Raw genomic sequence first — 23,144 nt, forward strand, 5'->3', positions numbered from 1 at the left:
TTTTGGTAAAAAAATCTTCTTCTCTAAAACCGCTCGTCCGACTGCTTTGAAATTTGATATACAGTTTGCTTAGGGTGACTTAAATCAGATTTGTTCCAATGGTGGTGAAATTTGCATATTTGTATTTTTAAGCAATTTTTGTCATTTTTGGTAAAATAATCTTTAAAATCTTCTTCTTCAAAACTACCGGTCAGATAGCTTTGATATTTTGTACATATGTCCCTAGGGATGATCTATTTCAGATTTGTTCAAATTGTTCAGAAATATGCAAAATTCATATTTAAGGAAATTTTTGCCATTTTTGGTCAAAAAATGTATTTCTCAAAAAGTACTGGTCTGATAGTTTTGAAATTTGGTATACAGGTTTCTATAGATGAACGAAGTAATATATATTGAATTTCTGATGAAATCTGTAATTTTGTATTTTTGGGGCAATTTTTGCCATTTTTGGTCAAAAAATGTGTATTTCCAAAACTACTTTTCTGATAGCTTTGAAGTTTGGTATAGAGGTTTCTACAGATGAGCTAAATGATATTTATGGAAATAATGATGAAATCTGCAATTTTGTAATTTTGGGGCAATTTTTCCCATTTTTGGTCAAAAAATGTATTTCTCATAAAGTACTGGTCTGATAGCTTTGAAATTTGGTATACAGGTTTCTACAGATAAGCTTAGTAATATATATTGAATTTCTGATGAAATCTGTAATTTTGTATTTTTTGGGCAATTTTTGCCATTTTTGGTCAAAAAATGTGTATTTCCAAAACTACTTATCTGATAGCTTTGAAATTTGGTATACAGGTTTCCATAGATGAACTAAATGATATTTATTGAAATAATGATGACATCTGCAATTTTGAATTTTTGGGGCAATTTTTCCCATTTTTGGTCAAAAAATGCGTTTCTCAAAAAGTACTGGTCTAACAGCTTTGAAATTTGGTATACAGGTTTCTATATATGAACTAAGTGTGATATTTTGAAATTATGATGAAATCTGCAATTTTTATTTTTGGGGGCAATTGTTGCCATTTTTGGTCAGAATATTTTATTCTCAAAAAACTACTTATCAGATAGCTTTGGTTGACATGTTCTTAGGGATGATCGGATGTGATGTATTCAAAGTATGATGAAATCTTCAATTTTGTATTTTTGCAGCTTATTTTAGCCACTTTTTTCTGGCCACTGCATTGAGTTATCAAAGATTTCCACCTTCTTCATCAACATGTGTCAAAAATAGTTATTCTGTACATAAACACAGCGGAGCTATATCGGCCGCTAGGTTGCTTGTTTTTAAAGTTTAAACTTACATGCTTTGATACTACTCCTATTTTCCAATCATTTTTTGTTGTCATGTCTATGGCTATAGGTATATTTTTGATCGAAAGAAACATTTCCGTATTTTTATAATTTTTTTATTATGTAGAGTCTGTATCCATAATAAGAATGATCTGGTTGTTTACGTTAAACGTAATGGCGCTGTTTCCTTTCTTATCCAAGACGAAGTCTGGCAGTGAGGTGACATTCCGGTTTTTCAAGTACACCCTTTCCTTTATCAATACTTTTCAGGTCCTTCTTGATATGTTGGCAAATTGCTCAAGCATCCCCTAGTCTTAAGGGGTACAATATATGGCTAGTTTTCAATCGCGTTCGAACCGCACAACATACGGCATCAGTCGCCTAGCGGAGAGGCCACAGAGTACAAGTTGAGTGTCGTTTAAAATGCGGTCTTGCCCCGTTATTTGTCACTCTCATCTTAGCGTCATTACGGCACAAAAGGTGTAACTTTGATCAAACGGTCATACCTGTGACACCGCTAAAACTGAACGCCCACATTTCTCTCCATTACTGAAAAAAAATCAGAAATTCTCACGTTTATGGGTTGGGGTATGTACTTTCCAAATTCCAGAATGAGCAAACAGGGCTTTCGGGATTTTTTGAAGTTATCAAGAGAATATGTGTCAAGGTCATCGCCTTGTTTCAATCGGAGTGTTGCCATGGTAACAAAACATACATTTGGAGTGCAAATCAAGGCTCAAGGGTTTCGTGCCTTTGAAGTTATTTGGTGGTGACGTCATCATAATCATTCTGTCATCAATGCTACAGTGTACACAGTAAGAGAGCATGCGGGTATTGATTTACCGATAGCGGAGATCACACGCTATTCATGCTTGAGATTGCAAGGAGACGTTTTACGCGGTTTTAATTTTAGAATACATACCAAAGCCGCAAGTTGCCAAAGGTAACATTGTCTGTATTGCCACCATTTTCCCTTTCCGTAGAGTATGACCAACGGGGACGCTGGTGCCAGAGTGTACCGCCTTCCTGATCAATGGTTAATTCAGGATATCGATGTAATGTAAGGAACAACTTATCTTTGAACATTAGTTCTAAGTAAAAGAATATTTGAGAAAATGTAAGATTTTTTGAGGGAAATACCAAAACGTTGTAGCTCATGAGACGTTAAGCATTTATCCTGGCTTACTTCTAATGTAATATAAATAAAACAGGGGTACAATTATTCGTACCCTAAATTTCTTACAGTGCTGTTCAGGTATACTAGTTATGGCATTTTGAATCTCTTTGAGTGAATGTTTTCACGGGCCTATTTTATGAAAATTAAAAAAATTGTTTCCTTCATAGAGTTAACACTGGGTAGGCGGCCATTTGAATTTCGAGTGACGATAAATATTAAGTAATTTTTTCTAAATTACAGAATTTTGAATGGTGACCCCTGATTGTTATTCTTGATTTTGAAATGGAATGTTTAAATTTCCTGGAGGAAAAAGGGAAGCAAAAAGTGTAAGTCTTTCAATGTCGAGGCGCTTTCTACCTTAAAAGCTGAAATTCGGCGTACACAGTGAAATACAAGGGCATCGATAGCATTTCTATGCGATGTATCAAAAAATAAAATAAAATTCGGAAACTAATTTTTTCTGTTGAAGTCATATTTCCCATCGACTCACTGGAACCTATGCCTTGTTTGTGTAGCACTTGGAAGCTCGTCGGGCAAAAATGTCAGCCGTGAATGTAGAGCGGGCAAATACGCGGGCAAAGGCTTTTGTATTTCAGCACGACTGTGGGGTCTTCTATAAAACAGCAGTCGTAATAAGAGCAAGGTAGATATGTTAAGGCACCCTTCACACTTTGGGAGACACTATTTCAGATCTCTATAAAGTTGTTAGGTCAATAGATCGACTATGAAATAGTAGGTTGGACTGGTGACACCCGAGTTTGCCAAAACAAAACAGTTCTTTCATCGACCATGCGGGCGCTGAGCGGAAATAACAGTGTGCAAATAAATTTAGGCAAACAGCGGAAGGGCGACAAATGTAAACTCTATTTAAAGTGATGTCACACCTTCAAATATACAGAATAGGTGTTCATTAGTGAGCAAGGTACGAAGCAGGCATGAAAATACAACAGGAAAACGCATCAGAGGTGTTTTGCTTGTAGATATACTTAAAAAAATCTAAGCACAATGAAAACGTGTGGCGGGAATTGAATTGAATTGAATTAAATTGTTTATTTTATCAGATAAAGGTACAACTACTAGAAAATATTATAGTGAAAGTATGACTTTATCTGGCTTGGACCATAGAAATAGTCCACAAAGACTAGTCGAGTCCATGGCCTACTAAAGGAAACAGAAGGCGTTTTGAAAATGTCCTACAGCTTTAATTTAAACATTTCGCCTCCACCTATCATCTTTTCCGTTCCCCATCACGACCCTTCTCGTTTACCCTCTGGCAGGTACATACGATGGCTTCCACGGCAACTTCATCGTGACATGCTACTGGGCAAGCCCTTCACATCGACAGTGCCGCCTCCCTCCGGCCAAAACGATCATTCCAACTTTTCCCCACACAGAAACTGAACAGGTTGGACAAGTCACACCTTTCTTAATCCTACTGTTCTCAATGTTTATCTCGTCAATATATATATCGCACGCTTTTAGCACCTTTTTCCAGATTCTTGAAACTCATTGGTCAAAATTGGCTGTTCTGGCCCTCTTGATCACCCCTATTAAACGGTTGGGTAGTGGAAAGCAACATTGCCGTGTACTTCAGAAAATAAAGACGTTTACGTAGGAAAGTCAGGTTAGGCTACTCTCGGTGTTTTTCAGTACCCGTTGGCTATTGTCATGTAGCTGGTGCACCATATAGGTACGATACTGTGTGGAGCTGTGAACATGTTCCGTTCACTGCGTTACTCTTCACCACAATGGAGGGAAACATGGTAGACGAACACAAAACACCGTACACAGACTTAGGTGGCTTTAAATTTTGCCAGGACCAAAGACTACATGTACAATAAAGAAAGGTCTTGACTACTGTACTCCGGCGCCTACACGCGCTCTTGTCCACTCTGCCTCAGTGGCAGCGCCGTGTTTATTAATACAGCTATGGCTTAGTCAGAGTCGCGCACTCTTGACTCATATACCCGCCGTAAGGGTAATAAAACTATTGGCTTTCGCAAATCGGTTGACATCATGCATGACAGAAAATTAATTTAAGTAAATACTAGAAGTAATCTCTGTGGTGTTATTTTTCGGTCACGCGTATACGTTAGTCCATGAAAGTAGAAACGTTCTCTTCTACCTCAATGTTTTGTCGCTCGCTACGATCATGGAGCCAGGAGCGGAGCTAGTACCTCCGTACTGAACGGCAAGCTTTGTGTACTTGGTGATTACCTGCTCACTGTGTTTTGAATGTCGTTACAAACGGCTTTGCTAGGTCTGCATAGTTTTCCCTGTTCGATGAACATTAGTGTTGTATTTGAAGGGAAATTTGTGAAACAAAAAAAAAAATTGTCTTGCTTTATTCGGAATCGTAACTGTATCACGCGTGACAAAGCGTAGTCTTAATTCACTGCCCACATGTGGGGGTTGTCAGCCTGATGTAACAGCCATTCCCCAGATTCCCAATGCATATAAATGTGTGCGTAAACAAGAAAAATAAACTATTGAATTGTAATAGACGTGGTGGGAATGGCCGATTTCGGCCATAGCCACCACGTCTAAATTTGTGTGGGGGGAAAGCTGTCATGATAGATTCACACCTCTAACTCATCCGTCCGTTACAGGCTGAGCTGCAATAGAAAGTGTGTCCACGCTTCCGCTATCCGCGATTACGAAAAAAAAACACAGATCCTCTGCCAGTCAAGATAAAGATTGCGAACACCTATTATCAACAACGTTTTGGCTGTCCATAATATTTGACCATCGGTCTACACAGAGTGATTTTGAAACTCAAATTAGTCGGTGTCTTGAAATTGAAAGAGACATACTTTTATTCAAACTTTCCGTTGGGAAACTTTAAACAAGTCTTTTTAAAAACAAAGAATAAAAATCGGGGGGGGGGGGGCCACCGTGCAAAATTTAGTACCAGAGAAACACTTTACCCATATTTACAAACATTTAAAATAAATGACCGCCATCCCTGTGTTATCTCTGTACTACGGCAACAGAGGAGGCTCATGAAATCACTTTTCATACTTTTATTTCAACGTTTTTTATTTGACTTTGGATTTCCTTTGCAATTTCATTTTTATTTTCATTTCGAGTTTTGTTTTGATTTTGATTTGTTCTCTCGAATAAAAATTAACCTTCGATTCACTTTACATTTTGATTTTCGTTTTAAAGTTTTCATTTCGAGTTTTAATTTTGCTTTCAATTTTTTCTCTCGAATTAAAATTGACTTTAGATTTCCTTTATGTTTTGATTTTCATTTTCATTCTTAAGTATGAAATTAATTTTCATTTCGAGTTTGATTTTGCTTTTGATTTTATTTCTCGAATGAAATTTGATTTTAAATTTTCCTTTACATTTTGATTTTTCATTTTATCATTCTTGAAAATGCAATTAATTTTCATTTTGTGTTTGGTTTTGCTTTTGATTTTATCTTTCGAATGTAAACTGACTTAAGATTTTCTTTACGTTTTAAATAATTTCATTTTCATTCCTAAAAATTAAAATCAAAAACAAAATCAAACTCGAAATGAAAATTAATTTCATATTTAAGAATGAAAATGAAAAATAAAAACGTAAAGGAAATCTAAAGTCAATTTTTATTCGAGAGATAAAATCAAAAGCAAAATCAAACTCGAAATGAAAATTAATTTCATTTTCAAGAATGAATATGATTCTAACTTTAAAACGAAAATCAAAATGTAAAGTGAATCGAAAGTCAATTTTCATTCGAGAGAACAAATCAAAATCAAAACCAAACTCGAAATGAAAATCAAAATGCAAAGGAAATCCAAAGTCAAAATCAAAGTTGAAATAAAAGTATTAAAAGTGATTTCATGAGCCTCCTCCGTTGCCTTACTGTAGGGAATAAGAATTTTTCATGTTCACTAATTATAAGCCAGTGACACTTAACTCTATGAGGTTCATAATGACACCCAAATACGAAAGGTAGACAATAAAATGTGTTGTAAAGGCTTGAGAGCTAAAGTCAATAAAAGCTAGCTCTTGTCCCAAAGGCGCATTCCAGCTTTAACAATGTGACCACGAGATGACCAGTCAGAGTGGAGAAATCGGCGGCAAAATCGGGGAGCGACGGTATACATTGGCCGCAATGCGCATGCCTCACTAGCTTTCAGCTAGGGGGTGCGTGTATATGAGTATATGACCGTAGCAATGGTTCATTAAAACCATGTAAGATATCGCAATTCAAAAGATTTTGGCCTAAAATAAAATAAAAGTGACAAAGATGCAAAACTGTCAACTTCACACGCATAAGGTTAAGTAAATACAACTGAAGACAAAATCTTATCTGTAAACAAAAGAAAATACTAACATCTTGAAAGAAAGAACTTTTAGGGTGGGAGTCTATCCATTGACAGTACAGATCTTTCAGTCCTAAAGATTGTATGTAGAAAACACCGTCGGCGTCATAATTCCTGAAATATTCACAAAAGATCTGTTGAAGGATATTGTCTTGGAAAATTTAAAACTAATCATTGTCATGGTGCTTGATTTTTAAATAGAACTGCACATCTATTTCCCCCATTGGAAAAATCACAGTTGGAAAAAGATGACCCCGCGTTTTTCACCATATTGTTACAGTCAATATCTTCGTTATTTGATAAATAATCTTTCACTGTGGGTTTCTGTCGGGAATGATATATGTGCAAAGCAGTTTTGAAACAAAGATATAAAAAGCAACGGTGCTTTCGTAACTAATGGCCATTTTTGTTTGAGAGCCTTAAATTTTCCACAAAGCTAAACGTAGATAAGTTTTAATCAAGTTCATGTGGTAAGGGGTGATTCAATCTATATTATTTCAGAAAAGTACCACGACAACTTTTTCTTTGCGGTCGATTTTCTCATCACCCCGCTAGGTAATACATTCGGAATTGCCAGAAAATTGACAATACACCTAACATTTGGTAGCCCACTTTATAATGGTAGTAATGAGAGTTTTGAATTCGTTGTGTCGAGTCAATTCATTCCTTCTCGTGTGTACGTTGTTCCAGGTTTATGTATACAAACACTTTGGAAAGATTTCATATTTTCTGTATCAGGATCAAAAACATTGAATTAAATCAACTATCATACGATTGCAAAACACTATTCTTGGATTTTGGCGCTATACAAACATTTCTGATATAAATGAATTACAACCAAATGCATTTTAGTGTATCGAAAAACTGATAAGAACAATTGATGTTGTACAACACTAAAATCGATTCGGTCAACGATTTTTAATAACATTTTATGAGCAAAGACTGTATCATATCACACTATCAGGTGCAGTTATCATCTAGGCGTTAATAGAGGAATAAACTCCGTCTACAAAAAGTTAAAACATTGTTTAGCAGGAGGTCAGACTAAGTCAATACAACACCACCCAATCCACAAACACCGGCACCGGCGTCTGACCTCCTGCTAGACAATGTTTCAACTTTTGTAGACGGAGTTTATTTCAATGCAATTCCAAAATCGTTGACCACATCGATTTTAATGTTGTTTATATCAGTTTTGCGATACTTTAATCGCATTTGGTTGTGTAAATTAAGTTTTGTGTGATAAATAGACAAATATACATGCTGTCAAAGTTTTCCCTCGAACGTGTATCCATAGTTTGATCGCAAACAAAACTGAGTAAATCCATGGACTATAAACGCCCGGGGAATGTCCCGAAAAACTAACTTCATACGAATTAGAGTGTTTACGAATGGCGCCCTCAAATTTTCGTGAACCTTGATTACATTACGTACCACTGACCTAGAGTGTGATCACTCTGGCAACGTAACAAATACACCGGACTAACAATTAAGCCATTCATTGATTGAACTCGGAAATGTAAAATATTTGCGGGCAGTCTTTAGTCAAATACCGGTTTTAATACAGGGTACTGTGATGTGTCATCACCATTGCTGGCAACTCAACGTAATGGCAAGGGACGGAACATGGCTATCTCTACACAACTGCTTGATAGTCATCGTTTGGGTTTCAGGTGAGTGATATTTCAACTTCATGATACTGAATTAGTAGCTATCATAATCTCAAAGACAAAATGTCTTCCGTTTCTAAGTCATATTTGATTTACTACTCGTTCAATTGTAAAACGGAAATTAAGATGGGCCATGATTAAGTTGGTACAGATTGTATTAGAGCCAGCTTGCTATTCATTCTACGTTTTCACAAGATATTTATCAAAATGGCGGCGACATAAGTTGTCTTACATTAGAGCTTAATCTTATTTGCTGGCATTGTAAATATCGGGTGATGATCTATTTTTGACAAATGTGACATTGCAAATTTAAGTAACGAAGTATTAAGCCTTTATATCATATCACAATATTTCTGAGTCTATATGATTGTTAGATTGAAACTCACGGTAGTATCAGCTACAATGATACTAAAAATATTGTAAGATAATATGAAATGTTAATTTCGAGGAAAGAGATTCAACGAGAGACTAAAATAATTACGTTAGGACATTTCACACTTTCATTTTGTAATGACACAACTCCAACCCATCAACAATTAAACCTAGTGGAGCTTTCAATGTTTCACAGAAAGAATACCAATACATTACAACATGACACTTAAAATAGGTTTAATTTTAGTCAAGTTAGAAGTGAGGTATATCATAGTTCGCAGGAGATATATTAAATAAAATTCAATAGCAATTGCATGTCCAGCTGACAGCTAAATATGAGCCTATAATTGAATCTGTATGGGAATCTTATCGCCTATGTAAATTTTGTCTCAGATACATTTTGGATCCTAGGTTTGTTAATTCATCCTCGATCGCACTGCAACTATCTGATGATTAGCGTGTCTTCTGTTTTTGTTTGTTAAATTTTGTTTGTTTGTTTGTTTGTTTGTTTGTTTGTTTGTTTGTTTGTTTGTGTTTGTGAGTTTTGATGTATGTCTGTATTGTTCGCAAGCTCCCTTCAAGCCCGTTTGTCGTCTATCTTTAGGGTAACCCTTACACCTTTCCAAAACACTATTTCTCTCTAGTTTTGCTGCCAGTGACCACAACAGAGGAACACCCATGCCGTAGAAAGTGTGAATACCCACCACGGCCACGAGTTTGTGAGTACGACTTTACCATGGCTTACTTCATGTCTATGGGGTCTATTTGTAAGAACTGCCCCTACAACCTAACTGACTGTGTAACCAATCGTTGTCTGCCACTAGATGGCGTAGAGAGAGCGGTGGTCGCTGTTAATGACATTATTCCCGGACCAGCAATCGAGGTAATGTCAATCATTTTACATTTTTCACTTATTACAAAATTTCAGGTCGAATTGATTATCTGTATGCTGACACTCTTCTATCTATTGACCAGATAAGGCAAATAAAATCAGTAAGGCGTTGATTGGAAGTAAGCAATCGAAATAAACATTATCAAGCATATTAATGAGCACTAAATTTTGAAAAAATAAAATTAATTTACCGGTATTTCTTTGACCATATCTAAAGTATGAGATTTCTAAGGTAAAATAGAATTTGCAGAAGACTTACATTATCTCAGATGCGATTTAAATTTTGCTTGAACACAATCACACGAATAATAACTTATAACAAAAGTGTTATTTCAGGTTTACTCATCCACAAAATGAAAACGCAAATTCTAGCATCCGGAACCCTCAAAATAAGGCCCTGGTATAAGATTTCCCTTCAATTATTTACTTTTGAACGTTGCAAGTCACGGTTGAAGTGATTGATGATTAGTATTTGACAAATAATCTGACAATGTGCTTCTTTTATACAAATTCTGTCCACGCTGAGATTTCCTTTCAAATTCTCAAATGTGCAGGTATGTCATGGCGACACCGTTGTCGTTCACCTGAAGAATAAGCTGATGACGTCAGAGCACACTACCATTCACTTTCATTTCCAAAGACACTACGGGACGCCATTTATGGACGGTGTTCCTATGATTACTCAGTGCCCAATACCCCATGGAGAACATTGGAGGTATGAATTTGTCGCCGATCCGGCGGGGACCCATTTTTGGCACTCACATACGGGCTATCAACGGGCGGACGGAGCTTATGGCGCCCTCATTGTACGTGAACCAGAGGAGACCGACCCTTTGAGGCAGTTTTATGATTTCGACGACTATGGACATACGCTCTTGATTCAAGACTGGACCTACGATCTTGCTATTTCTGTTATCATGAAACGCACCCACATCTACGAACCAATACTCGACGATACGATTTTGATCAACGGCAAGGCAGCAGGGGGAGGCGATGGTATCACACAAACACCGAGGGCGCTGTTTACCGTCCAGCGAGGACACCGTTATCGCTTCCGTCTCATTTTTAACGGGATAAGCGATTGCCCAGTGTTTGTGACAGTTGACAGTCACGTGTTGACCGTCGTCGCCACTGACGGTAATCCAGTAGAACCTTATCCCGTTCACAAACTTGGAATGAGCAATGGAGAACGTTTTGATGTTGTCATAGCGGCAAACGAGGATGTGGATAATTATTGGGTGAGCATAAGTTCTTGATTTCATACGAATCGAATGTTAATTTCGGTCTGTTTTCATTACTCAACATAGAGGGTTGAGTGTTTACTTTGCTACCAGTACAACTATTTCTGCAATATTTTTAATATCACTCCACTATAGTTGGTCAAATGTATAACAAACCTTTCGATTTACAATATTAAGCGGTTCAAGAAATACGTCAACTTAATGGCGGACAAAATTCACGTGACATTGTCTATTTCCAAGAACTTGAACAATATACGTTTATATAGATTAACACCCGTCGGACAAATTCTCGGTGTGTATAGTTTTTGCAATGAACTCGGAAATAGACGCTATTATGAATCACTTGCTCGTCGCTGTAGCCTCTATACGTATTTTTTTTTTATTGTTCGAGTGGTTCGACCTCAATAAGATTATTGGCAGCATAAATATTAAAATCTGATATCTATATCGATCGACAAAGAAAGATTTTTGAAAAAATTGGAGATTATGCCTTAATGTTTGCTCTTTAAACCCAAGTGATGCAATTGGTCAGAGTTATTTCAAAGAAATATAAGAAATACCAATTGTTCTTTGTACTTTAGCAAAAATATAATGGTTTTAATTAGTCAAATTCCATGACAAGGGAAAGAGCATTGGGTCAACGCCTAAAATGTTCAATAAGTACATTTTACAGTATAACTATCTCATTTATAAATCGTTTTGTTTCATCGGTAGATCCATGTTACTGGTATTGATCCAACCCAGTTTGACCTGGTTTGTACCAACGTTTCGTCGGAAGCAATTTTACACTACGAAGGCGCGCCAGAAGATTACATACCCAGAATGCACCTCGAAACCATGGGAACTGGCATTATACTGAATGATCCCCATAGACCACAAAGCGATATATATCGTGCAGTCACTGATTTGAGATCACTAGGTAAGGAGAAACATTTAAAAAACGATCCTGTTACCGAGGAGAATATGCGGAATCGGGAGCTGAACTTGTCTTGAACTAGCTGCCTTTCATCAAAAAGAAACTTACATGTAATCAGACTTGACTTTTGGTAGTTCAAGGTCCCACGAAAGCCATAAAACAAAACTATTTGAAAGTGGTGCCGTGTTTTTAAGTTGTTTATATATTCAAATACTCTGCCACATAGCTGTTCACGAGAAATGTAAAGTGGCGATAGAATAGCCAGCAGAAATAGCAGATAAGAATAATTACCGAGGGGTTTGCAGAAGGCTTTAAAGTAGTAGTAGTCATGTGATATTAAAAATGAATTTATTGAGGAGTCGTGCATAAGCTGAAAATCAATCAAGCCGACATCCATTCATTACTTTAAGATCAAAATCGTGGTTCATTCGCATTTCTGAATTGGTTAGCGTCTAAGAAGTGGAATAATTCTTCTTTGAAATTCTTATTCAGCTTCCGACGATATGACTTCAGATAAAGCGGATGTGACGTACTATTTAGCTTTGAATCAAATGTCTTACGTCAGAGGAACCATCAACGTTGCCAGGTACAATTTCATCGATTGGATTTCATTCAGAGAGCCAAAAACACCGTTGATTTTCAAAGATGATAGCCAGCCGACATTATGCAATTATCAAGACGTATTGGAAATGAAGCCGCAATGTGATCTGGACGGCGGCAAACCCGTCTGTCACTGTACTTATATCATAAACGTTGCCTTGGGAACGGTAGGTCAAAGGCCAAGTCCGTGTTTTCTTTCCATCAAAGGTGTAACCCTGTATGTTTCACAGCGCAGCAGAATGACATAACGATTTATTTAATATACAGGAAATCATCATACAAAATGTGGTCATAGCAGCGTTGTTATGGCTCGCCTATTAGAATTGACATGCCGAAGGACTTATCAACGCAGTAGAAATTCTACTTAAATTTTATTTTTTTATAAAGCAAGAAGTTAAGCCATCAAACCAAGCGTCTAGAATTCAGAAAGAAAAGCTTTCAACGACTTTTCTACGTTAACGTTAGGTCCTTACGTAACGTTTTAGAAATCGGAACATCCTAGACCTTTGACCCGGATGTGGGGGAAAGTGCGGGTACATGTATTTATGGCGTATTAACTAAACAACGCAGGCCAAAATGATTTGTGATTGACATGTGTCATTTTGAAAAGAGTAACGCCAGTATGATTTGCCTTGCAGGTGGTTGAAGTTGTCGCCGTAAATGAAGACAGACAAGTCAGAGAGAGCCACCCTATGCATTTACATGGCATGAACTTCCGGGTCGTTGCCATGGGAAAGGTTCATTACCCTGTGTATAAAGGTGTAGTTCAACTGATGGATCAGCTAGGTAAGGACAGAAAAGCAAAGACATGAACAATTGTAAGGGGAGAAAACTGCACCAAACCACAGATTTATGGTAATAAAGATCAATTCAGAGAGATTGATGATATAAAACAATTATAGAATCGGAATAATAGATTTAAAATGACGTTTAGTGAAGGAAATATTTGTTTGGGTTAGCATACACAATTAATCAAAAACCGTTTGAGCTAAGTCTAGCAACACTCAAAAGGTACAATGTATAAAAATTTCACTATATAATCCTTATCTATGACGAGAGGGCGGTATTTCATCGCGTCATCTATCAAAGACTTTGCCAATATTTCAACATCCCTAGTATAGAAACACGAATTTCGAAATGTTATGTTTCTTGCGCGTAACTTATGTTCGTAGATATCGACTTTGTTCTCAATTTTTATTGCTTTGATCAATGACTCGACACTGTTTGTTTTTTTAATCTTGGCAATTCCTTCTCTTTGTAGGTTTGATAGACCGAAATTTAGATCATCCTGTAACAAAAGATTCCGTCACCGTTCCTTCCGGAGGATACACCATTCTTCGTTTCCATGCCGATAATCCAGGATACTGGCTTTTCCATTGTCACATTGAGTTCCATTCATCAGTAAGTAGCAGGCTAAGAGTCAATATTAGAAATAAAAGAAAGACTGTCGGTTTGAAAATCCTTCATTGAAAATTAGAAACTGCATAAATTGCGGGTGCCTTCGATACTCGTCGATGACATCGGGAAATTGCTACGGAAACTACATTAGACTAAACTTGAAATGAGGTATACAAACAAATATTATTGGTAAAATGGTTGATATGGATAAGATCAGGAAATGGCATCTGTGCCCTATAAGTGCCCGCATCCTACATATTGTCGGAGTTTATTTTTTTGTATTCTGTCAAAAAAAAAACAGCCATAACTTTTACACTGAGACAAAATACGTCCTTACAGTAGTCTTCATTCAACCTTTGAACCATATGGTGACGTATATATAAAACGATACCCTTTGATCAAAACATATAGCTACACGGAAATGCATTTTGTATTAGATATTAACTGTCACATGAAAGACAAATTGCTTATCTGCTATTGTTTATCTGTTTGTGTGTATGTCTGTAACTGAGTGTGTTGTATTTAACCCCTTACCCGTTTCCTTAATTCTGAGTGGACGCATAACAAGCTATTGACTTCAAGTTGACCTTATTTATGACATAGTAGCAACTTTCTTCATATTTTCCGCCATTTTGGAGCAATTTACTGTTGATATTGACGTTGAAATCTCTTTAAAATCACAGGATGGTGGTATGGCATTGGTGTTCAAAGTCGGCGAAGACAGTGATATCCCAGATGTGCCTGAAGATTTCCCCCGATGCGACTGGCCACGGCAGTAGTTACAAAATCCAGGGATGGTGCACAGTCATGAAAAGCCTGGAAGGGTATACCATACATATTTACAGACGTTTTGAAATCCCCTTTTCGGCTCATATAGACTTTTGATCAAGCAATTGTGGATAAAAGAACACTTTACTTTTCGCTATTGGACTACTTTATACCTTTCATTTTGAAAGCTGCGTGTTGTATGTACTTCACAATGCTCGATAACGTACATATTTGTCATCAGCGCTTGACAAACATCGTCAAACGTTTGAAATCCCCCCCCCCCCCCCGCCTTTAAAGAAAAATGTTTGAGTTCGTGCTTTGTATATGAACTTCCAAGGGAAAACGTAGCATCTAACTTGGGACTGAGTGCCTTTACCCATCCCATCCCATCCCCTCTCACGAGCTTAGTCGGTGTTTAAGCTAGATTTATTAGAGCGCCACCATAAGGTAATTCATGGTTTTATCATATTAACGTTTTCCGGACAAACTTGAATGAATTCTTTGATGAGTATAGCATGTTCAGAGGGACCTTGGCTATAATGCGTTTATTTCTGTCATAATTTCCCCAGAGCCACATAATGAAATTAAAACATAGATATGTAGGTTCAATCTATGATTTAAACGGTACGTTATCGAATAGTACGCGTCAGACTGTGAACAGAGTCGGTGCCTTTAGACCCGATGCCTTCAAGCTGATTCTTATAAATAGGCCGTGGCTTTTAAATATATTGGCATTTCTTCACAAATACTAGCTTTTCTTGAAAGCATATAACAAAATGACCTGCTTACTTTGATATGACAGCCTTTACTTTGTGATAGCCATTTGGAGGAATTCAAATAGTATCTTTTACATTGATACCTTTCTGTGACTTCAGTCTTTCACTTTTCACTAGTGTACATGTGCTTTTGCAACTTCATGAATGTCAATCCTTGAATTCTCCATTTTCTTAAACAAGGAAGAGACACTTAGCCAAGAATCGATCAGTGCATTCCAGTTGATATAGCATATTGAATAAGCGTCTATATACATAGCAAGAGTTGAATGCCACTGGTTTTACATTTTAAAGCAACTTTCACTGTGTATTTGTAAATTTGAAGAACATACAATAACCTGTAATTGCAAATGCTAAGTTCGTTTGATACATTATTAGAATGGATTTTTTGGACGGAAATCAACACTTAATTGTTAGAAAAACCCGGAAATGTCCACACACTGTATTGTTCTTCTTTGTCCTCCGATCTTTGGGTTTTAATTTTGCTATGCAACGCCTAAATGAAAGGGCGCCACCATATCTATCTTCACGTGGTTATTGAATGCTCTCCGACAACAGAAGTAGAAAGATTTCCCCTCCTAGCAGACCCTGTACCTTTGTCAGCAAGGACAGCATAGGGCTAGTACTGTAACAGGTCTGTTTCTACTGCTGCGAAAAAAAATCACTGTGTACAGCATAGCGCATACACGCGTGTGCTAACCGTACGCCTGAATTTCAAGCTTAACCCTTTACCCTCTTTTTACATGGCTGTATATTTTGCCTCGTACACAGCATGTTACTGGACGGAAATTTTCATTTATTTTCCAAATGTTTACCTCTAAATCAAAGACGTGTCGTTTCTAATTATCTTTGTAAAAGAAATTTTGCGTAGATCGTGTACCAGCGCCAAAATTCAATATCAGACATGGCTGTCCCTATAAACACGTAAAAGAAAGTAAACAGCCGCCTATACGTTCAAGCCTATGAACACAGCTATTTATAAAGTCAGAAATTACATCACCAGTATATAGTAATGTACTGACAGGCCATAGATGTGAATAAAACTCAGAAATCACCCCAAAATTACAGGCCCTATGGCAGAGATACCATACACTATTCTGTAGCATGGAATGACCAGGGCCGATGACAATCATACGATGCCATACAAGCATAGTCTGTGGATTTCTTGCTGTTCTCTATTCTTCTGAATCGTCTTACACATTTATAAGGGAACGGTTGGAGAGGACGTGAGAGGGGTCATGGACCGCAGTGGGTATGAAAAATTATTAGAACCATGAGGGCGATATGTTCAAATTTACAACTCCACTACGAGCGAATCAGCTGTCGATACGTAGTAATAGTCTGTTTTCAAACCAACGTCAAACAATGCATATGTGGTTGTCCTAAATCATATAATGTCATTCGTTTGCATATATTTCGCATACTTGTAACATATGATGTATTTAGCTGTCAAGAAATTTTTCGAAGTTATTTCTTTCAACCCCCACCTGTGCCATTAGTTCTTCTCATCTTCTCAAGAGAAGGCCAAGGCCAGATGAAGCTCAGTCAAGTCTGTCAGAGTTGTTATCAGGGCATTTATAAAAGCAATAAAGTTCAAGATTGAAAGGCATTGTATTTTCCCTTCAGTGAAGACATAAATGACAAATGGGGAATGTACGACGTGAAGGGAATGTATTATGTTTTAATGAAAAGACACGTGGGATGATACGTTTGGCAAAAAAAACGCATGAATTGCTGACGTTATTTGGTGTCAAAATATTCGCTACATGCTCTGTGATGTGGTAATGAACGAAGAGGAATAAAATAACTTCTTACAAAAAAAAAAGATGTCTAGATGTCGGTGTATCTCAGTAATTTTATTGATGGTTTATTCCCTTAATATGAGGTAAAATGAATAATATCTGCCAGAATCTATTGGGACAGCGGCAATCGATCATGACGGTTCCCGGGCAGACAACAAAACGTTTTATATGATTATTCGTGGCGACAGAAACCACCATGACAATTGATAGCATAGGGCCGCCCATCAACCATAGAATGTCACAACCATAAAAACAAACTGTTTCGACATTGGCAAAGATCTAACTTCATTATTTGATGTTCACGTGATTTAAAACAAATTTTCATCAAAGTTATGAAGACGAATACCAGAAACCAAGTAAAGTTCCATTGCACAATTTCCGAGTTGTAAACAATATCAGATTACATTACCATGCCTCGATAAATATAAAATATCTTCAAAAGAAATCTGTACGTGTTTAAATTGACAAGGGTAACATTTTACAGTAGGGAAATGTAATGTCACATATCTTTCAGGAAGTCAAGAAAAAGGCTGGAGCAGGCAGGAAACTATTATAGCTTATCCCCATCATCTATAGCAAAAAGAAACCGTAAAAAGGTTATTTAAATTTTAAGTTAGAACTCCATTAAGAAAAACACGATCCTACTGTAGAAGTTCCACTGAAAAGACCGCGATTTTCTTAGTGGTGACACATACTTCATGAATGATCCGTACGTTTGCATCGATACATATACGTATCTGCGAATCATTTTCACTGAATTGTATCCTGACTCGCTACTGTAATGTACTACAATGCAAATATGAAAATGTAATTCTTTATGAGACACTGCGTTTACAGCGAAATCATCTGTAAATGGCAAAGAAGATGACGTCAAATGAGAACAAGAAATGGATACAGAATACTAATTGCCAAAGCCAATGTCACTGTATGCAGCTCGTCAGATGGCGCAAATTGGTTCTTGAGTGACGGCGATTCTTCTCTGTGGCTGTCTTGAAGTCTTGAAGAATATAGACAAAGAAACCTAAATAGGTGCTGGCATAACATCATTTCACTGAGTGATTACCAAACTATAAACCATTCCTGTGCATTTGAAATCGGAAGGAACGGAAATCAAAGGAATCGAACCTCATGAATTCGCAAAGATAAATAGCAGCCTGCAAATAATCATGTAAAATATCAACACTGCATGCAGCATATGAACACTCCTAAATTTGCATAAACCAAGTCTATTTCATGTTCATATTTCAATTTCACCATGCTATCCTGAAATAGAACACGTTTTCATATCGATGGAATGTAAACAGATCGTGATAGCGCACTTAAATGTCATCTTTTAGTTTTATTGAGCAACGATGTAAAATTATTAGATTGAGGCATATTTTAAATTCGGCTCATCCTGTATTTTATCAGTCTAAATTAAAACTTTGCTCAGCGGGACACAAAAATCGATTGGTCACGACCCAGTATTGAAAAACGCATATGTATATTTTTACACAAAACCAAAGTATAAATATACAGGGTAGTTATTATGAATCAACAACAGATCAACCAATACCTAATATTACATTTTTTAAATTCTTGTAGAATCTACATAGATTGCCTGATATCTATTATTACAGTCTACAGTCTAAAAGTACACATCAATATTGAGCCCCGCCGCTTGCCAAAGGCTTATTTGTGGTGACGTCATCTTCAAGGGCAAAGCAACCTAGTTCCTTGGCGATGCGGAATTAAACCTTTCTCATAATGAATGCTTTGTTCGCAAAAGTCTATTACCCTTACTCTTATATGAAGAAGCTTTAGCTTAATGAGCTTTCACTTACTTGATTAATTTAATTTCCTAAAGGGACGGCAATTAAAAGTTAGGCTTTCCATTTTATTTTCGTCATGTACATAAGCGCTTGATTTTATTCGTCTTCCTGAGGCAAAAAAAGAAATGTTTCTGGTCAGCGCGCGGGTAACTTGAACAACAGCGCATCACCCTTTTTTCTGTTTGTGGCCGGTGGCCGTGGCTGACACCAAACAAAAATGGCTGAAGAGAAAGAGAAAATTCTTTTGGGGGCATGATCAGTGACTGCATGAACAGTATATATGTGACTATATTGATAAAACTATAAAACTGACCCGCCTCCCTACCTTGAGGGAAAAAAAATAAAAATAAAAAAATGCGCGTCGCCGCACCATTTTTAAAAGAAAGACCTGACCAGAAACATTTTTTTTTTTGGGGGGGGGGGTGTCCTAATAAATGTTAAATTATACGAATTTGCTTGCTATCATAACGTATATCGTGTACATAATGCCCTGTTGCTGTTGGTTTAATTCCAGTCCGGACGCAAATTTTGCTGTCAATAATGACACTACACTTTCAAACACAACACGATTAGAACTAACTGCTTTTCTTCTTCAATTCGCAATACTGTTGTTTTTATGCGTAATTTGTAATATTACAACGTTCACCTACAGGGCACCTAACACTTCTGAGAAATTTGAACAATATAAGAGATCCAATTCTCCCAAATCAGTTTCAATCGTGTTATATGCAGCCTGTGGTGGCGTGTAGTGCAACCGTCATTTTGGCGTGATTTTTGAAGTGGGACAAAAGTGAATATATATTTCATAAACACAACAGGAAAACTTGAAAATACATCGCAAGTGATACATAAATGGACTTCATACGTTCTTACTCACCGGTTGTGCTTGATTCATTAAATTTCTTTACAGTAAGTTACGCGTTGCTATAGTTATAGCAGTTTAGAGTAATCGAGATACGGGTGACCAGTCCGTGATGCTATTCAGAATCATCTCAAGGATTCCCTCAGCCTGAAAGAGGAAGTTTGGCAGCCTGTTTTGAAAATAATTTATGCTTGCTTTATATTAAAATGGTGATCTGTGTACGATTCTCGAAATCAACACTTTTGTTCAGACTTTCCTCGGGGAAACCTTCAACTATTCTCTTTCAAAGTCAAGAATAGAAATAGCGCCATCATGCAAAGTGGTACCAGAGGTATAATTCAGTAAATTCTTATTTGTACGCTACATTTCCAGGCTCGAAATATAAAGTAGTTACTAGACAATTATCGCTATCGAGCAAACTGAATTACCAATTGTCGAAAACTTCAGCTTCTAAATGAGCTCACACAGACTCACTCACACAGACCGCAACAGCAACACGAGGCATGCATTTTGTGTTTCTGCAAAACGGTTGATCAATACTTAGTACCAAAAATATATTTTCTAGCAATGAAAATGACGTGTCAGCACATTCCTGGTTATGTGTTTGATAGTTCCCCAAATTCCCATCTATCTAAGAACCCTGCCCCCCCCCCCCCCCCCCCTCTTCATTTCGTCAATAGATAACAGGCCGTACTTTTCAGTTTGCGGAGTGTTCGTTTAAATTTTGACAGTGGTTAATGAATTACCACGCTTTAATGTAAAACAACGTTCACTGGCTATTATAAAACAATGTCCCAGTTGTCACTGGCAAAATCTCAGCTACAGATATACACTTGTTAACATGTATATGTCTTCGTTCAAGGTCGAATGCTAACAACTGATGACGGGTCAGGAACAGGTCTGACCGATGTTGACGTTCACTGCCCACCATGTAGTAACACTCCGCAGTGCCTCAAATAGACAACACGTTTACTAAAATAGTACATGCATTTTTTCGAGGCGACAAATTAATATTCTCGTATCAACAAGCCAAGTTAAAGGAGCATTAATTTTGTTTTCCACCATTCACATTGCAACTGATTCAGATTCAGACATTTTACAAACATTAAAATAACATCTTATGAAGCGAAATGACGTGTGCCTCACGTTCAGCTTCTTAATTTAATGTATTTTTTGTATTTTTATTTACAGATATACCGATTTCATAATCTTGAATAAAAATAATAACTTACACTCCAGTTTATTCAATTACAATATAATTACAGAATTGTGAGAGGGGGCGTTTGCCTAAAATTGCTTCATGCAATATTGCATTCAATCGAAAGAAGCACGATATGGCACGTACATGTATCGATAATTACAAAGTCATCACAATTACCAACCTCGTTAACGTAGGTGACGTCCATTTCAGGGTAACCACGATTAATTTTTAGGAAATTATTATGTTGCCACAATTCCTGAGAATGAAATATTATGACCTCGTGTGTAAGCAATATTTTTTCCCGATCTCTGAAGTCGCTTCAAGTCACAATTACACAACATCAACCTAACATTTTTGATTGCAAAGTCTATGTCGATGCCAATGTCAAATCATTTTTGACAACACTCAACGGGTTTTTTCTAAAGAACGAAATGCTTGTTGGTGGTATCAGATTGTAAAAAGTGTCGCCGTTATCAATCCATTATCTATCTCAAGGTCAAAGTTATCAAATTGCCAACGGAACTGCTCTTTTAACCCCCCCCCCTCCATGCTCAAAATAAAATCTAGAATCATAAATGTCACTTTCTAGCGCATACAGTAGGTGTTTCTCCTAGTTTGTTCAAAGTATCGTTTCTCCAAGCGTTTCATTAACTCACAAGGTGTCATCGATGGTTCTTGTCACCTTAAAGTGAATAACCGAGAACGAAATGTGACGCTTTTGATGACGTTGTTTGAAATACAAGTGCTTTAGTTGATGAAATAACGAGGTCGATTTTCACAAATATGCATCCTTGACGTCATATCCTCAGGATAGTTTGCTGTAGTGTGACACACGTCCCACTTTATTGATTGCCTCCGTAAGTGGAGCACTTCGGTCACGCTTCAAGGTCATCATAGCTTTCCTATCGGATTGATAAAAATACGGCACAGTCTATCGCAATCCTTCTGTAACAAATAAATATAAATGCACGTTTTAGTATATCTTGATTTGTCGGTGAGAATTTTAATTGACATATGTCGCTCAACCGAGAGCATAGCTGGCCATTGAATGAGGGTAAAAGAAACAGTCGGAATATCAGGGTTATTTTCAGTTCGTCACGTTGTTAGCTCGTTTACATTTAACACATTGAAGTTCTGCCCGATTGAATGTTATTTAGAATTGTAGTCTTATAGTTCTATAATGTCTTTTTTATGTGTGAAACACAGAGCTTCAAAATGTATCTTTAACAGGGCCAAAAATCAATGCTCTTGCATTTGTCCATTAATTTATTATATTTTATCGATTGCATTTCACACTTTACAAAATGTGATAGTTTTTATCGCCAACTCTGCCTCGTTAAGTGAAAGTAAGCTGTTTAATATATTCCGTCTATCAACTGATGTGTTTACTTCATCGCGTTACGAATCATTGCATTTTTTCACTCGGAGCTAAAAGCTTTACTTCAAAAGTAGTAATTTCTCTGCCAAAGAAAGTGTTGTATAAGGTTATGTAACCTTTGATAAATCTTCATCTTTTTCAGTCTCCTGTATTCGACATTGTGATTAATTGCTGATTCGAATACAACGCTTTATAAATATGTTGCTATGTCTTGAAAATTGTTGCGAAAACTTTCAAAAAACTTTGAAAACTTTTGCTGCTGCATTCTCTTTCAACGAATATCGTTTTAGTTTACATAATTCCATGAAACTTGGCATGAAGGGCCTCGAAAGTGGAAGACTTATATAATATACTACTTTGCTCAAACTTTCCTCAATGAAACTTTCATCCATTCTCTTACCAAATCAACAATAAATATCGGGGTCATCGTGCAAAGTTTAGAACTAGCGAAACAAAATACCGAACATTTTGCGATATTTGAAATTCAAGATGACAGCCATTCTTGTGTTAACCCTATGGGGGAATTTAATTTTGGACTTAAAAAATAAAGTTTTTCTTACTCCAAAAGCTTTAAACTGAACCTTCACCAGCGGTAGATCAGAAAAGAATTGTAGAAATTCGAGAGTCCGATCATTGGTCCCCGATGCAGGTTCTACTTTAAGGCTAGCCCA

General features: G+C 36.9%; 1 protein-coding gene across 1 annotated transcript; it reads left to right on the forward strand.

Annotated features, from left to right (window-relative positions):
* The first annotated feature begins 8,368 nt into the window (after positions 1-8,368).
* LOC139117649 (uncharacterized) lies at positions 8,369-17,234 on the forward strand. Its single transcript, XM_070680891.1, has 8 exons — positions 8,369-8,462; positions 9,476-9,714; positions 10,278-10,961; positions 11,679-11,883; positions 12,373-12,647; positions 13,119-13,266; positions 13,742-13,881; positions 14,562-17,234. The coding sequence occupies exons 1-8, from the start codon at positions 8,399-8,401 to the stop codon at positions 14,655-14,657; spliced, it is 1,851 nt and encodes a 616-aa protein (XP_070536992.1). The 5' UTR covers positions 8,369-8,398; the 3' UTR covers positions 14,658-17,234.
* The last annotated feature ends 5,910 nt before the right edge of the window (positions 17,235-23,144 follow it).

This window comes from Ptychodera flava, chromosome 2 (genome assembly GCF_041260155.1).
Source record: "Ptychodera flava strain L36383 chromosome 2, AS_Pfla_20210202, whole genome shotgun sequence".
Classification (NCBI taxonomy): Eukaryota; Metazoa; Hemichordata; class Enteropneusta; family Ptychoderidae; genus Ptychodera; species Ptychodera flava.

Coding starts and splice junctions, on each gene's coding strand:
- LOC139117649 (XM_070680891.1), top strand. CDS start 8,399: ATGGCAAGGGACGGAACATGGCTATCTCTACACAACTGCTTGATAGTC. Junction 8,463..9,475: donor AGTCATCGTTTGGGTTTCAG/GTGAGTGATATT, acceptor ATTTCTCTCTAG/TTTTGCTGCCAGTGACCACA. Junction 11,884..12,372: donor CACTGATTTGAGATCACTAG/GTAAGGAGAAAC, acceptor ATTCTTATTCAG/CTTCCGACGATATGACTTCA.